The 17,274-nt window shown below is 36.0% G+C and overlaps 2 protein-coding genes and 1 long non-coding RNA gene across 12 annotated transcripts in view; 2 read left to right on the top strand and 1 right to left on the bottom strand.

Annotated features, from left to right (window-relative positions):
- gb:ex154042 (expressed sequence EX154042) overlaps positions 1–17,274 on the bottom strand; it is a 70,542-nt gene that overhangs the window by 51,742 nt on the left and 1,526 nt on the right. For 3 of the 6 annotated variants that reach the window (XR_012407982.1, XM_073954182.1, XM_073954184.1), the window contains exons 4-5: positions 17,053–17,131; positions 16,644–16,751 (exon numbers count right to left, since the gene is read on the bottom strand). Coding sequence is in view for 5 of the 6 variants with exons in the window: in XM_073954182.1 (XP_073810283.1) it covers positions 16,680–16,751; positions 17,053–17,131 (151 nt within the window). In the remaining variant the exon portion in view is untranslated. Of the gene's footprint in view, positions 1–13,973; positions 14,266–16,463; positions 16,752–16,968; positions 17,132–17,274 lie in introns of those variants that run through there. The other 3 variants (XM_073954181.1, XM_068218320.2, XM_073954180.1) reach the window with 3 other exon arrangements.
- On the top strand, positions 1,032–4,644 carry LOC103908735 (uncharacterized). Of its 3 annotated transcripts, none has more exons than XR_012407984.1 (6): positions 1,032–1,085; positions 1,213–1,274; positions 1,747–1,813; positions 2,621–2,668; positions 2,779–2,894; positions 3,486–4,644. It is a non-coding gene; the product is annotated as an uncharacterized lncRNA (long non-coding RNA). The 3 variants fall into 3 exon arrangements; XR_661919.4 differs by having other exon boundaries at positions 2,616–2,668; XR_012407983.1 differs by lacking the exon at positions 1,213–1,274 and having other exon boundaries at positions 2,616–2,668.
- On the top strand, positions 5,916–17,272 carry glmnb (glomulin, FKBP associated protein b). Of its 3 annotated transcripts, none has more exons than XM_009302389.5 (18): positions 5,916–6,194; positions 6,446–6,565; positions 10,763–10,873; positions 10,955–11,063; positions 11,227–11,482; positions 12,860–12,962; positions 13,256–13,434; positions 13,769–13,822; positions 13,925–13,955; positions 14,039–14,128; positions 14,510–14,551; positions 14,647–14,720; positions 14,807–14,891; positions 14,986–15,095; positions 15,637–15,694; positions 15,791–15,926; positions 16,021–16,112; positions 16,201–17,272. In XM_009302389.5, the coding sequence occupies exons 1-18, from the start codon at positions 6,156–6,158 to the stop codon at positions 16,285–16,287; spliced, it is 1,776 nt and encodes a 591-aa protein (XP_009300664.1). In that variant the 5' UTR covers positions 5,916–6,155; the 3' UTR covers positions 16,288–17,272.

Raw genomic sequence — 17,274 nt, 5'->3', positions numbered from 1 at the left:
TATATAACATTAATAATCCATATAATTCTATAAAACCTGCATATAAAACACCTAGCGAACATACAATGAGCAAAGGGATATGGGCCTGACCATGCAAAACAACAAACCTGTTTGTATGTCAACATACCGTGAGAGATCTTTTTTTTTTTTTACGTTCAACTTTCATTACACACAGTCTGTTCACTGTCAAAACACTAAATCAGCAGTCTTCAATTAGCCATGGGCAAATCTGAAGCTAGCATGCAACCAGCCTGTCCTTTCCTGTTATATTTACATTGTACCTTTTGTTAAAGCCTTTCACCACACTGTAATAGACAGAGTAAACTTCGCAGCTGCTGCTTAAATCCTATTGCTCAAACGTGGTTTGTCTCCATACACCTGAAATCAGGGTCTACAATAGTTACCCACACTCTAAAAAATGCTGGGTTGGTTTTTTAACCCAAATGCTGGGTTGAGACTGCTGGGTAACAAAATTGGGTTGATTCAACCCAATTTGGGTTGAAAATCGATCTTTATCTATAACCCAGCAGTGCTGGGTTGGGAACGCGGACGTGAAAGAGAGCACGCACGTCACGTCAACATGCAGGGACATCAACGTGAGAAACCGCCATTTTCTTTGCGCTGTCTTTGAGGGGAAGCGAGTGAAATTCTGTGTGAGACGTAAGTTATTTAGTGTGTTTTTAACAATTTTCATAAGAAATAACACACTTAGTTTACTTAGTATAATATACACGCGCTTTTTTTTCTGTTTCTCCGCCTGATGGCCGACTTGTTGCTCCGCCTCACGCTGACCTGTGCTCGCCTTATGGCTGAACTGTTGCTCCGAGTCCGCCTGACGAGCCACCTGTTTCTCCGGATCTGTTTCTCCGCCTAACGGCGACGTGTTTCTCCGGACCTGTTTCTCCGCCTAACGGCGACCTGTTTCTCCGGACCTGTTTCTCCGCCTAACGCCCGAGCTGTTGCTCCGCCTAACTCCTGACCTGTGCTCGCCTCACGCCCGACATGTTGCTCCACCTCACGCCCAGCCTGTTGATCGGTGGACGGGTAAGCGCGCATGGCATCGGAAGGAGCTCGAAAAGTATAAGGTAACTAATGAAACTAACGTGAAGCATGTTTGATGACCACTTTATAAACACAACACCTAGGATAATTTAGGAGCTTTTTATTGTAATAAAATACCTTTTGAATGACACAGATTTTTATGTTGGCTAGGTGATGACAGTAAGTAACGTTACTGTGATTTGTGATCTTTCTGGGGTGTTAACTGTAAAGCAGTAAGTAGTATTTTTACTATTGTATTTCTTAAGTTTGTTCATGGATTTTTGTGACAATACTTTGATGCATAAGTGTTGAATTCAGCTTCTAACAATGTTTTTTTTTTATCAAAATATATACAATAATTGTCCTGCTCTGCATGTACATTTTGTTTAGCTGTACATCTGTACATTGAATAGCAAATGTTATTAATTTACTATGAGCATTTTACATTCTAGACGTGATTTGAGCTATCTTTAATTAATCCTGTATGTAAGGGTCGTTTCATGCTAACGGAAATGTCTGAGCTAAGACTAATTCCAACCTAATCATCTTCGACTGCAAAAAGAAAAAGTTTGACCACCGTTTTATGTGACACCCTGGATAATTATTATCATTTAGGAGTATTTTTGTGATATAGTGACTTTTGGCTAACATGATCTTTTTTTACTTAATTTTGCTTAAACGCTTTTATCTGTTATTCTTTTTCAGATGGATAATTGCGTGAAAATCAAACTAAAAGAATGCAATCTTGAGGAGTTAATCCCCACATTTGAAGGTATGTAATAATATTTTACTTGGTTCATTGTAATCATTAGGGCTGCCCTTGTCTAAACATTTGTCTGGTTGACTTGTGATGTTCATTTGAAGCATTAGTTGAATAATTACAGATTTATTAATAAACCATTTATTCATTAATTCATTTTCTTTTTGACTCAGTCCCTTTATTAATCTGGGGTCGCCACAGCGGAATGAACCGCCAACTTATCCAGCATATTTTTTACACAGCGGATTCATGCAGCATACATTGACTTTGCCAGTGTGGACTTTTTTTCTGCAACTAGTGGGTAGCACATTCGCCTCATAGCAACAAGGTCACTTGATCGATCCTTGGCTGGGTCAATAGGCCTTTCTGTGTGGAGTTTGCATGTTCTCCCCGTGTTCGCGTGGGTTTCCTCCAGGTGCCCCGGTTTCCAAAGACGTGGTAAAGGTGAATTAAGTAGACTAAATTGTCAATGGTGTATGTGTGTGAATGAGTATTTGTTTCCCAGTGATGGGTTGCAGCTGAAAGGGCATTCGCTGCATAAAACTTATGCTGGATATGTTGGTGGTTCATTCCATTGTGGTTACCCCAGATTAATAAAGCGACAAAGCTAAAAAGAAAATGAATGAATGAATGAATAATAAATTTTTAGTTGACTAATGGTTATTCAATTATTAGGGGGCAGCCCTAGTAATCATTAGCCACTTCAACACTTTAAACTGAGAGATTGAACTCTAATGCCAATTTGTTTTTGTCTGGTTATTTTTTAAAATCTGCTGTTCATGCAACCAGTGACATTCTCTTGTTTTATTTTTAGCACAGGAGCGAACCTTTCCTCGTTTTTAGGTCAATTTGAATACAATTCAGAGGGTAAGGATTCAATTAAAGGTTTCTCAATGCATAATGATGCATTTAATGCATAATGATTGTCTTAGTTATTTTATTAACAATCAAAATGTTATTTTTATGTTTGTTATTAGGGTGGCATGGGGGCGCAGTGGGTAGTGCTGTCGCCTCACAGCAAGATGGTCGCTGGTTTGAGCCTTGGATGGGTTTCCCCTCCACAGTCCAATGACATGCGGTGTAGCTGAATTGGGTAAGCTGAATTGTCCATAGTGTGTGTGTAAATGAGAGTGTGATGGGTTGCAGTTGAAAGGGCATCTGCTGCGTAAAACATAAAAAGATGTCACCCAAGATGTTCATGTCATTCTTTCTTCAGTCAGAAAGATTTTTTTTTTAGGAAAATATTTCAGCAATTTTATCCATCTTGGACTGAGATTGTGCCTCATTTTTGAAGTTTTTAAAGAAAATTTAAATGCGGCTTCAAATTATACAAATACGGTTGCAAACAGTCCCAGCTCAGGAAGAAGGGTCTTATCTATTCTCATTAAGAAAACACAATTAAATACTTAATAATTTCAAATGCTCATCTTGCCTTACTATTACTTATTAAAAAAAGTTCCTTAGGCAAACCTGTTGTTGCATTGTCATCTTCACTCGGGCCAAAAAATTGCAGCATGGTGCCATGGTCAGTGGTTAACTAATGCCAACACTGGCTGATAGCTTGGTGTGTTATGGCCTTAATTGCTTCTAAAGGTATTTTAGGTGTTCTAAAGTTAACTCTAAAGATATTTAACTTTTACACTTTTGAGTTTTTAATAAATCTTACTTCTATTTATTTTTTCAGATTGGGACCAATATTGCTGAGTATCTTCATCCATTGAATTCAAGAATCTATTGAGTTTCCTCATGTTCTCATCCTTGGAGACCACCACTTCTTTCAAGCCTTTGCTCACGTGCTGTGCTATTTATTATTGCAAAGTACATTACTTGCCAAAGTGGACGTTTGCTATAAAGCATTCTACATCTTTGGTGTGAACTACCCCAAGCAGTGTTCCCTGGTGTGGCAGACTGTGGTTTATGGACATCCTGGGGAGGAGACACTAGCAGTAAGGGTTCTGCTAGCATTAATTTTTGCTGACAAACAGTAATAATTAATACTGTGACCTCACTGCTTCCTTGGATTCTGTGTTCTTTACTTGTACTTTGGATTGTGGGGGAAAAGGAGCACCCAGAGAAAACCCACACGAACACGGGGAAAACATGCAAACTCCACACAGAAACACCAACTGACCCAGCTGAGGCTTAAACCACCGACCTTGTTGCTGTGAGGCAATCGTACTACCCACTGTGCCACCATGACACCCATTTCTAAAGAATAGTTTTAATAACTCATTTCTAATAACTGATTTCTTTTCTCTTTGCTATGATGACGGCACATAATAATGGACTCGATATTTTTTAAGACACTCTACACTGCAGTTACATTGCAACTAATGTTTCTTACAGACTCTTTTATATCTCAGGATTGATGTTTGCACATGATTGTTCGAGTAAAAGTTAAAAAAAGTTTTCCTATTTCAAATTTGTTTTAAAATGCTTCCATCCTCAGGTTTCATTTTAACTTTTATATCTGTTTTTTCTTCAAAACTGCATTTACATTGAACTTGATCATCCTTACTGATGATTGCTTTATATCTCATATATTGATGTTTGCACATAATTGTTAAAGGGAAAGTTATAAAATGTTTTCTTATTTTTTCTTAATATAAAATTTGTATTTTCTTAGTTTTTATTGTTTGTTTTGTTTTTTCAAGCTGTTTGATGCCTTTTCATTATTACTTTCACATATTTTTTTCTGCATTGCAGTTGATGATTTATATGAGAATATGTTGATGTTTGTGCTCAAATTACTTTCTGACTTCAGTCATTTAGATGCATTTTCATTATTACTTCCTTATACTATTGTTTTTCTCTACTCTGCAATAACATTGCAATTGACTTACTGATGATTCCTGATTTATAAATGATGCAAATGTTTTTGAATGTATTTCAAATATGCATTTTCTTAAGGTAATTTGTCTGATTTCAGTCTGATGCATTGTTACTGAACTTTAGTCAGTGTTTCTGTGATACAGTTTGATAAATTTTCACAGAAATCGTCTTAACCCTTTAACAACCCTTTCAAGAAAAAAAAATTGGATTGCATTTCTCAACTGCTAATGTCGCTATTGAACACAATCAGTACATTTTAACACATGTTATAATTTCTAAAATATCAACCTCTACCAAATGATTGATATGTATGTTTATGGTAAAAGTACCAGAATTATGAAAAATCTGAAAAATTATGTGTAAGACCAATTAAAAAAAAATATATATATATATATATATATATTTTTATATGTATATAAACATTTTGAACACTAAATCATCTTTTTTCTTATGACTTTAACAGTCATTATTTAAAACAGTAAAAACAAGGTCAACCATTTGGTAGAGCAGGCAGTCAAAGGGTTAATGCTGAGGTGCAGATGGGAAAAATCTCAAATTCATTTGGACACATTTTATCTTTTGTCATAAATAAAATTCCATTACTGAACAACTATGTATTGCTGTAGAATTGTTTTTATTTTAGTGATTTTAATCATCAGTTTCTAGATTAAATTTCTGACCCATTTTGGGTTACATTCAACCCAGCAGTGTAGTAATTTTTAACTAATAGTTGGGTTAAAATCACAACCCAGCATGCTGGGTTAAACTTGTAACCCAACTTGCTGGGTTAAAGTAACCCAGCGTTGGGTTTGTCCCTTTTTTACCCAGCGCTGGGTTACCAAAACAACCCAAATTGGGTTGTTTTCAACCCAGCAGTTTTTAGAGTGCATGAAGGGAGTCAAAGACATGGCTCATATCAGGTTACATGTCCATAGGAGCAATGCTGGACTTATTGGAGATTTATCTATGGACAGTACACACATGATTGCCAAAGATTAACTAAACGATTTCTGATGTGCTTTCAGTATTTCCATGGCGTGTTTAAATAACATCAGGGCTCATTCAAGAGCAGTCTGTTGGTTATTGCGGGTGAGCATGGTCTTCTGTGTGATCTGACAGTGAAATGTTTAATTAATTATAAATGGACCGTGCCTCTAAAAGTCAACTGAACAAACAGAACTGGTTTGGGTAAATACTAATTGACTGCAAAACATAATGAGAAATCTCATGACCAGGGCATTCGAGAGGGTTCTTTCTTGTCCCATCTATTTTAGATTGCTCCGTCTTAATCCTATTAGCAGACACTCAGCTGCAGTGCTTAGTAAGAGGTTTACAAAAGCTCCCTCTTGCTCGATTCTTTTCAAACACCCTGATCTCTGTTATAAAGCTAGCTATATTCTTTTGTGCTGATTTGTTTTATATTGCAGATGTCATTCAGATCTTCCGCAGAAAAGCCTAGTTTATAATCCTGACCTTGAAGTGTTGTTTGTATGGATTATTTTTGAAAAGACCAGATCTGACAATGGCAGTGAATCAACTAGAAGATGTAATTCAAAAATGGGTGAGGAAAATTAACTATTCGGTTTTATTTGTGTTTGTATTTATATGTAGTTAGACTTGATTATAATAGACTTGGTTATATATAATCATATATCTCATACCATTTATGTATATATCCCAATATGTATAACTTGTAATATTAGGGTAATATTATCTGGATTTTTTGTATATTTTTGTTTGTATTTGGAACCTAATTCAACATGTTTTTTTCTGTTTGTAAATCAATGACATAAAATCTATCCATGCTTTTAGAGAACAATTGAAGAGTTTAAACCAGAAGACCATGAACTCTTTCTAAATGCTGGCCATACTTGCATTGCCCAAGGTGATGGCACTCTACTACTGAACTTCATAAAAGACGAGGCAAATAAGGTAAACTTTAAAGGAATAACATTTATTTTTTTAACCAAAATGTAATCCTGTCATCATTTACTTACTCTCATGTCACTTTAAACCAGAAAGACCTCATCATCAGAACATAAATAATGAATCAAATGTGAGATTCTCTGTCTCAACTAAATGTTTTTCTCCTAAAACCGTGAAGCTTGAAAACATTCATAAAGAGATCAAAAAATAAATCTGAAGATACATGATTGCTGTAAATGATGAACAATTTTAATTTAGGATTTTGCTCAAATGTAAAGACTGATCAATGAACATATACAAAAGCTCAACAATACCTGGTTGGCATGCAAGAAGAAAACATGCTGGTTCTTACTGAAGTTAAACATGCTGGTGTAAAACAAAAGCATGAACCTCAGGTTTTTGAATGAATCAAAGTTGAGCTTCTGTGGACATATCTTTTTAAACAAATGCTGTACAATGTTTTTTCATTGAGTATTTATATATTATTAAAAACCTACATTAAATGTGTTCATCATATAAAGTGCTATTCACAAGAACTGGATTAAAACTCTTAAAGTTCTGATTTGTAGTGATGAAAACTTTTAAATCGAGGTCAAATCTCTGATTTGTGATTAAAATGTAGTTAATTTGTGTTCTGAAAATGAAGAAATTTGTTGAGTTTGGAATGACATAAATGTGTAATTCAACCTAGATCTTACTGTATTTCTCACTCATTTTACAATTGAATCCGCTATAGTATAGATAGCAGCTGCTTTCACAAGGTAATACTCATTTGCCATAAAATGACTGTAACAACTTTACATTACGTTAAATTTATGTTAAAGAATTCCATCAATAGGGTATATGCCGAAGCATGCTAATAGGACTTTAAATTTGCCAGTAACCCGGGTAAAGCGCTTCCGGTCAACTGGATGCCACTGCAAAAATTGGCGCATTTAAGGTCAGTTTTCTTTAAAATCAGCAATCTCCACTAGCTGAGTGATATCCGATATAAAGTGGGTCTCCGATTGTACAAGAAGCACTGCATTAAATAAAAATTTTCCCGCCATGTCTTTATAATATGAGGATTTATTTCACCCCAGTATATTCAATGGAGCTTCTGCGCTATCCTGCCGATTCTGACGGGTGCGTGCGAGTAAAAGGCTTTTTGTCTCGTTTTACGCTTGAGCAACTTAATGAATGCCAAAGTCAATTTAACTAAATGTATTTTGATTACATTACAACATCGATGTTGTAATAGAAACAGTATAAATTGGAAAAAAATTCACAATAACAGGTCATCGGAAGTTATGGAAAAACACTAACTCGGCAAATACCCTATTAACCGTTAATTCTTATTCCATCAATTCTATAAATTTACAGCTAACTTCTTATTCCTGGAAATTGCAGTCATTATAAAAAAGGCTGGTTCACACATTATCCTTTAATGGTAATTTTCCGGTAATTTTCCAGTAATCTTCTGAAAAAAGTCTATGGCTGTATTCAAAATTGCCACCAATTGCAGCGATTTGGTGTCTGAAATCAAAGTGGACAATGTGAAGTGAACTGAATCAACCCCACAATGCACACCGATAACAAGTCTACAAACCATGCACACTCAACAGCTAGAGAATCCCATTAATACACTGTAAGAGTTTGAGTGCAGAATGAATTTACGCATCTGACCACAAGATGGCATATGAAGCACCATCCTATCACTGGGGCCTCATGTACGAAGACTTGCGTTGAAATCATACTAAAACATTTTTACTGCGTACGCACATTTACAGCTTTGTGCGTAGGCAGCAAAAATTCAGATGTATGAAACACTGCGTACGCGGAATGCCACGCATATTCTCTTTGTACATTCGAATGAACGTGAAACTGAGCGCAACATGCACGAGCGCAAAACCCCTCCCTGCCTCCTCCCCCCTATGAATATACGCTAATGACTCTACTTTAGCAAAACCCAACAAAAAAAGCAATGGCAATACGGTGTGGGAGAGTTTAGTTGACGCAGTTAACACAGTTGGGTCTGAACATCGCACTGAGTGAATTAGAAAAGAAATAGTGCGATGTATAGGTGTAATATTTTATAGTGTCTTTGATATTGTGAGTGGCGTATCTCGTAAAACACACGGCAACATATTTTGACGCGTTCGAGTATGAACTCGGTTCGAATCCAGCATCTGATGAACTCATTCTTTTTTTTTTCCCCCGCTACATATCAGATTTTGCCTGCTCTTCATCACGAGGAAGACAAGTAGGAATCAATAATAAGTGTGTGCATCACATTTTATTTGCACATTTATTGAATGAAAATATTTCTGATTCACGTGTGCAAATTAGATCGCTACGATTACACTGGGAAAACTGGCGACAGCTCTCATACAGCTGCCATTGCACTGCTCAGACACTTTGTAGTGTGCAATTTAACACAACATCCTCTAGGAGTCGCCAATGAAAATAAAACAAACACACACAAGAAATGCACGTACGCCAGGCATGAAGTTGGCGTGGACCAGCGCACATTCCCATGGTTATTTTTATGTTAGTAAATCCAAACGTGAGCGCGAAATTTGGCGTACGCAAAGTTTTTGTGCGTACGCAGCATTGATACATGAGGCCCCTGGTTCTCCAGGTTGGGGGTTGAGCGTTGGGCTAACAACCCACCTCATAAAAACTAGATATATAAAAACCTAATATTGTGCGGCTAAATATCAACTTTGATTTAAATGGCCCTGGGAGTTAAGTTGTATGCATGGCTATTGTTTCATTACTAATAGACAGCAGACAAAAATCTAATCCTTCTGAGGAACTTATCAAGCAGAAAATACAAACAAAGTGCTTGAATTCACTCAGTCCTTTCATTCACTCCTTCATGAAAACTATATATTTGGACTAATGTAAGGAATAGTAAATGAGGGTATAGGGGTGATTTCAGATACAGCATATGTGTTAAACGGGCTGTGTAATAATGATTGACCTATCACATGTTCATACTACAAATAAGGTTAAATTTATGGGTCTCTAAGACAAAGAAATGTGCCACAAGTACTGTACAGTATGTTACATCCTCGGCACATTTTTTTAATACCAATCCACTCAGAATAAGAGATGGTGATGGGTTATATTGTCAGTAAACTGCCACTTTGTCATTCTGCCTATCTGACAGGCCCGCTGACCTCTTGGTGTGGGAATGCAGTTTAACTGAGAACCAGTCAGATTTCCTGCTTTATTGAAAGCCCTCTTAGGAGCAACACTCCATTAAGTGCTGTTGATCTACCAGTTTCTTACACTGCTTGACTTATCCATATATGTAGCACACACACGCACACACACGCACACACGCACACACACACACACACACACACACACACACACACACACACACACACACACACACACAAAGAAACATGCCATAGATATTTTGAAATAGCGTAAATGCAACAAATGCACCATCATTTCATTTAACTGATCTGAAAGTACACGGTCAGTGTCTTTAAAAAAGGGCAAACAGAGGACAATCCCAGCTTTTGTTGTTCTCGCCTTGACTAAAGCGGTCTCAAAAAAACACCCCAAACACACAGCAAAAAGCCTGACCAACATAATATCCGAATTACCAGAAGAAATATCTAGAGATCACCAGCTAAGGGCACTAAAAGCTACAAAGATTAACTGTCAAAGATTGCTCTCTGCTGCTTTAGTTTAACTGTAAAGGACTTAACCTGGAAAGATCAGAGTATTAATATATTCAATTTATATTTACCAATTACTATTTTTTATTCATATTAAAATACATGAATGCAAAGCACAACCCAACACGGTTCATTTAAACATTTTTTTTTCTATTTCAGTATCTAAATTTTAAAATTTAAACCTACACATTTCTTTCTTTCACAACAACAAACATATTACATTCTGAAACAAATTCACATTACTTTTATGAAGGCATACATATTAATCAACACAAATTTAGTAAATATAAGAGATATGGGGAAAAGGCAAAACATTTTACATTTATTAATATTATAAAATATTGCATAGCCATTTTTTAAAATTGGTTTTAAATCAGTTGCAATAATTTTGGAATGTTTAAATGTATGTTTTCCATGTTAGATTAAAAACTATATGCACTGTAATAATTAAAACAATAACAACACACACTCAAGAATATGTATTGTATGTAATGTAAAAAAAGTTAATCTAGAAATGTTTTCCCAGCACATAGTGAGGTCTATGGGCGGTGGTCTAGTGCCTGCACTGGTGAGTGAAGTGCTGAGAAATGGCCGCAGTGCTGTTCACTGTCAGGCTATCCTCAGTGAACTAGTACAGGTAAGAGGGAGACTTTACTTTAACATAGTACTAAACACTACTGTGAAATGATGGCTTATCTAAGTTTACATTTTATTGTAGATCTGCAGAGTGAAAGAAGTACTCAATACTTTACTTCAACAAGTGGATGATGCTGATCCGAATGCAATTGCGGACTCTATCATTGTTCTCATGCCTCCTATTCAGTCAGGTAATTGAACAACCTCAGTGAGCCCAAAGCCATAACCATTTTACAACCTGCAAACAACAATATTTTTTTTTGTTTCAACTTAAAATAAATGCCAAAACAAAAAGTCTCCCTCTACTGACACTACGAGCTGCAATAAACTCTTTTCTGTTTGTTCCTAATACAGTTCTATTGAGAATGAGCGAGTTGAAGGCCCCTGGATTGTCTATGGCCCTTGATTCACTTCAGAAACAGATTTCAAAGTTGCCTGTACCATACTCAAACAAACAGGAACAGGAAGATGTGTATGGGCTCTGCCGATGCTGCACTGCAGTACTGACCTTTATACAACCCTTCGTGCAGGAAGTCAAGAATCAAGACACAAACTCAGAGGCCACTAGTTTAAGAGCTGCTCTTCTAAAGTTGTATGTTTTTACTAATGTGTATGTGACAATACACATTGTTTTAAGAATTTTACTGAGATAATCAAACTGGTACATCTGTAAAGCAAGTTTTAAAGCTGGACAATTTGACAGTATGCCATCTTTCGACTTTAGCTGTACTCATATTGTTAACTTTAACTGTATTCATATTAGAAAATAAATTAGTGCAGCAGGTTCTTAAGATTATGTCTATATTTTCTCATGTCTGATGCCCAGCTATCAATATGCTCATGTGATCAAAACAGGACTTAGGGTGTATTCACACTTGTAGTTTGGTTCGGTTTTCTTGGTTCGTCTAGTCTGGACTCTGGACCAAAAATAAAAATAACACATTTAGTCTTGATCCACTTGGCATCCGTACCTACATTCTTAAGACCCAACTTAAGAATAAAGTGGTAATAAGCATTCTGTCTACTGTAGGCTTGCATCTCAATAACTCACAAACAGTCTCTGGTTCACTTAGATTAGGGGTCACCTAACTTGTTCCTGGAGGGCCAGTTTAGCTCCAACCCAGAAAACTCCTGAACAAGCTAATTAAGGCCTTACTACAGTATGTATGGACCCTTTCATGACTGTTATGATGTGTTTAACGAACATCTGCATCTTTAATCCTTTTTTAATATTTTACTTTTTAATATTTTAGTTTTTAATATTCCAACTTTGGAATAAAAAAAGTATGAACAATTATTTATTTACATATGTATTATATTACTGTTGCATCAAATTACAAAAAAAACTTTGTTCTTTCTTCTGGCTGCTGTTATCAGTCTCACATTTTTGTAGCTTTTTCTGGAATTCTTGAGTTTTTCATTAATTATTTGAGCAAATAGATTTGTAAATAATAATAATAATAATAATAATAATAACAATAATAATAATTGTACAATCCCAAGATCTGTGACATTTGGCTTAGACGTTTTTGCTCTGTTTTGCATTCTTATTCAATTAAATATGCACAGTTTGCAATCAGAAAACAATCCACCCAATCATAAAACCAGTGAGGTGACAGACACACTATTTCATCAGTTTCAGTTTGCAGATTTTTTTGTGGACCAGGGTTCAGATGACAGCATACGCTCATTGAAAGGAACAACGCTAACAGAGCAATCACACCAGAGTTTTTTTTTAACTGAACCAAACTTGCCAAGTGTGAACACACACATACATAATGTTCAGAATCAGCTTTGTTCCCAGTGGGTATCTTTATGAAGAAATAGTAAAATGTAAATCAGCAGTCAGCTGTCACAGAGTCTGATGTACACCAATCATTTTCTTAACCCTAACTTTTTTTCATCCCTTTGTAGATTTTAAGCATGTGATCTCAATCAGTATTGTTCCAAATTCTTCAAAATGTTTTTTCTGTTTATAATGGCTCAGTTGCATGAACAGTCTAAGGGAACCCCTCCTCCAAGCTCAACTGGACAGAGAGGGCAACAAAACAGAAATTTTGCCACTGTGGAATTTTGCAGCAGAAATAATGGTAATATCTCTCACATCTTGTTCACCACAAGGTTTAGACCACAGGTGTCAAACTCAGTTCCAAAAGGGCCGCAGCTCTGCACAGTTTTGTTCCAACCCTAATTAAACACACCTGATCAAACTAATTAAGTCCTTCAGGCTTGTTTGAAATCTACAGGTAAGTGTGTTGGAGCAGGGTTGGAACTAAACTGTGCAGTGCTTTGGCCCTCCAGGAATTGAGTTTGACACCCCTGGCTTAGACAATGATTTTTGAGGAAAAAAAGAATTTTAAGTGATTTTGTGCCTCTAATACAGGCAATCCTAGTAGTGATCCAAGAATCTCTACCAAAAATCCTGTTCTACCATCCTGTGAGGGGAAAAGAGGACGACATACTAGAGAAACAAGCCTGCCATCCAAATGAATCAAAAGCTTGCATTGCTTACTTGCTGTTTGTCCAACTTATTGCCATAGATGTTTTCCCTGCAGTTTTTAGGTAAGTTGCAGTTAGACCTCAAGTCTCTAAAACATGTTTTTCTTTCCTCTCACTATGTGTTTACCCGACTCAAAGACAGTGTGAACAGTTAAGGCCACAAATCTCTTGGGCTTTCAAAAACAGTTCAAATCCCCATCACCGTTGTACAGTTGAAAATCTTGTTTTGCGCTCAAAGGCTTTCAGATATACCAAAAGGATTTAGAGCCTTCTGCAAACTTTTTATTGTACTTTATTTTTTGTAGCACTGTATTTATTAATGCAGGTTGCACAACTAATGTATTTGTAATACATGTATTTATAACATCTAATTATTTTATTTGACATTTTATTTCAGCCCTGTTTTTGTACTCCAGTGTAATATGGAATACATCAATCTTCTGTTGAGTAGGTGTGTAAACCATGCAGTTTGTATAATTTTTTTAGAAAATATTTCTGAACATAGTGTGCACTTCTTGTCTGACTTCCCATCCTGATTTTTATCTCTATACAGAAAAGATGAATCATGGATTTTGAAAGGACTGGTAGAGTAAACGTCAATCAAAATGTTGAATATTACTTTTATTATATTGCAATTGTTTAAGTACTAATTTGCTTCTTTTAAAAGGACTTACATGTTAAAAGTTTGGAAAGAATAACAGCCTGCAGTCTCCCAGTGGAGCTCTTAGACCTGAAACCATTCCATGAGGTTCCGCAGGTTTGCAACACTTGTTTTCATTCATTTTCTTGTTGGCTTAGTCCCTTTATTAATCCGGGGTCGCCACAGCGGAATGAACCGAAAACTTATCCAGCAAGTTTTTACGCAGCGGATGCCCTTCCAGCCACAACCCATCTCTGGAAAAAACACGAACAAAAATACTTTGGTGTTTTAAAAAAGCTGATAAATTGATCACACTCTATTTACTTTATGTTCCTGAATGGGGTTAACTCTGCAATAATGTTCTTTTGTTTGCGTAGCTATATTTGCCACATCAATAAATAGTCAAATATAAAATACTAATTTGCATTGAACTTGAAAGTAACACAACTCAGAATATTGTGACAAACCAAAGTAAAATTCTTGTTCTTTTGTTCACAGAGCTTAATTAAAATTATGATTGAATGTCCTATCCAGCATTTGGTAAGTACACGGTTTCTATACACATGAGACATGGTTTACTTTTACTGGTAAATCTGATCTTTGAGAAGAAGAGCAAGCGTTATGTTTTTATTCAGAGAGGAAGAAGCCTTGTGGTGTTCCAGCTCTTTATAGAGAAGCTTAATGGTGAAGCAAAGCACAAATTTTTCAGGTATGGTATTTGAAAAGTATATGTTTATGTCGAACATCCCTGGATAGATATTAACTGTTGTTTCTTTCCTTTTTGAATGCTCTAAGGCGCATAATAAAAACTAGCCATCATGCAGGTGTAGAAAGTACCATCCTCAAAAACATAAAAAATCAAGTGGAACAAACCAGAAAGGTAGTGCACAGTGAATAAAATGAGTTATAAATCATGTTAAACTGTCGACTTGTTCATGTAACTGATGCTAGAAATGTTTCTTTTGCTATTAAAGTCAGTCTACCAAGATGGCTGGTTTGAGGGGACTCGGCTTATCTCACTGCTCAGAGACACTATCTGTCTCCCACAGGGCCACGAAACTGACTTGCTACATGGAATGGACAGGTAAACCAAACCAGTTATTCACAAAGAGCTTTTAGTAAATGAAAACAATTGCCTGACAGGTCACTAAATGCACATAACTACATCTTGATAGATCTAATCAACTTTCATATCAACAAATCATTGACATGAATCGTAACCCAAGTACAGACTCTACGTATGGCAGCTGTCTCTGTTTTAAATGTTAGATCTCCTACCAACTAGATACAATCCATCCCTATCCATCATTTATTTATGAGTGTAGTCCAGGTTTACTGCCATGATCCCACAATACAGAACAGATGGTGAGCACTGCCATATTTTGAGCCAGATCCTGTGTCATTCCTAAAATGATACTACAACCTGAGTGATTGACATACCTCGTCTGGATAATCTGTCCCTGATAAATTACATAGGCCTTGCTTCACCCTGCTGATGTGCATATGATAAAACAGAATACGCACCTGTGCAACTCTTTCTCTGTCAAGCATTGACAACAAGCTATACAGATATTTTAACACAATTATTTTGTTAATAAATTCTTTTTTCTTAATTGTTTTTAAAGGGTCATGGAGTCTCTAAATCTTCTGCGGTATTTACTGATACAGAAAAGAGGAATTTCTGTAAGGCTTTTACAAACTAATTTGCAAAATAATCATATTTTTTAGCTATACCTTTTCTACGTTTTTTTTTAATAAGAGTGTCTCTGTTTATTTCAGACTGGAGAGTGGACAGACCTGTGCCATATTGCTGAGACGTACACAAAATTACTACGTGTTTGTCTAAGCATGTCAAAATCATACTATGGAACTGAGTTAAAAAGACTTCGAGAAAACAAAAAGATTAAGGCTAAAGGTAACACATATGTTGTGCTTGGTCCTTTAAAAAGACAGTTGTTGCAGTTTTAAAAATGGAATTTGATCTGCAGTAACATTTTTGCTTCCAACAGAATTCAAAGAGGCATCTGGAAAGAGATCAGTTCAGAGCTTGATTGTGAAAACGGAGACGCTTGGTAGCATGCCACCTGAGGCACAGGATAAGGTTAGATCATCATCTGTAGGTGTACCACTGATCTAATTTCAGTTTAAAAACAATGTGTCATATATAACACTAAATATATTATTTGCAGGTCTTGCAGTGCGCCCTGGTCACATGTGACTTAATGGAAAGTCTTGTAGTCCGGATTGAAGAGATCATTGAGGAGAGTCAAAAATGAAGTACTGCGCACATTTACTGCAATCCTAACCTAATTTCTTTCTATCTTTCCCCTATATCATGTAGTATTTTGCAATGATAGAAAACAAAGTTACCATAGCAGTATTTTCAATATTTTTAAGCCATTTCTACAAAAAATAATAATAATTATTCTCATTTGAAATAAAAGGTGGACAATTTTTCCTGACAAACTGTTTGCTTTGCTCTTTGTGGTTTATGAATTATTTTTTAAAGAAAATATTTATGCAAGAAACTGAATAAAGACTCAACAATTGGCACTGCACAGTATGAAACAATACTGACATCTGCTGTTACATTTAAGTATAGCAAGCAAGAAGATATTGAGGTGAATCTCACTTGAACTGCATATCCTGAAGCATTCCCCAAACTGGGCTATGATCTGCGATGAGAGTACAAGCCAGACATCTGATCTCTGAAATTTTCCACAGTAGGTTTACTCGTGGCCTGAAATAAAAAGGCCATTTAATCTTTTGTGGGTACCATCTTAATATACTTCTTACATGTGCTTTTACTTCTGCGGGCATCATGTTCTTTACTTCTTATATGTGCTATGCTTCTACTGTGCGTCTATAATAAGAACAGCCCTTGATGTAAAATTTGAGTTAACCCTAAGAACTCATACATTTAAATTTTTATAAATTTATAAATTCGAATTAAAACACTACAGGAGAAGTATGACAGTTAACCAAAAATAAACAACAAATCCTTCACTCAAACTAAAGTGTACTACAGTATCACAACAAACCTTAGCGATGATCAGCATTCCATTCACTACTTCAGCAGTACTATGCACGGGAATGACTTTGAGGTTACAGCCAAGAAATCTGTTGCAAAAAAATCTAATATCAGAAAATGAAGCTTAGAAAACTACTGTGATTCAATTTCCAGATGCCCTGTCTAGAGCACTGCCTTTTTAGTATAGCTTGCTTACAAAATAAAGTTTTGCATTTGTGTTTTTCATCTCATG

Source organism: Danio rerio, chromosome 6 (genome assembly GCF_049306965.1).
Source record: "Danio rerio strain Tuebingen ecotype United States chromosome 6, GRCz12tu, whole genome shotgun sequence".
NCBI lineage: Eukaryota > Metazoa > Chordata > Actinopteri > Cypriniformes > Danionidae > Danio > Danio rerio.
Note: the sequence above shows the minus strand (reverse complement) of the source record. Positions and strands in the feature narration are given on the sequence as shown.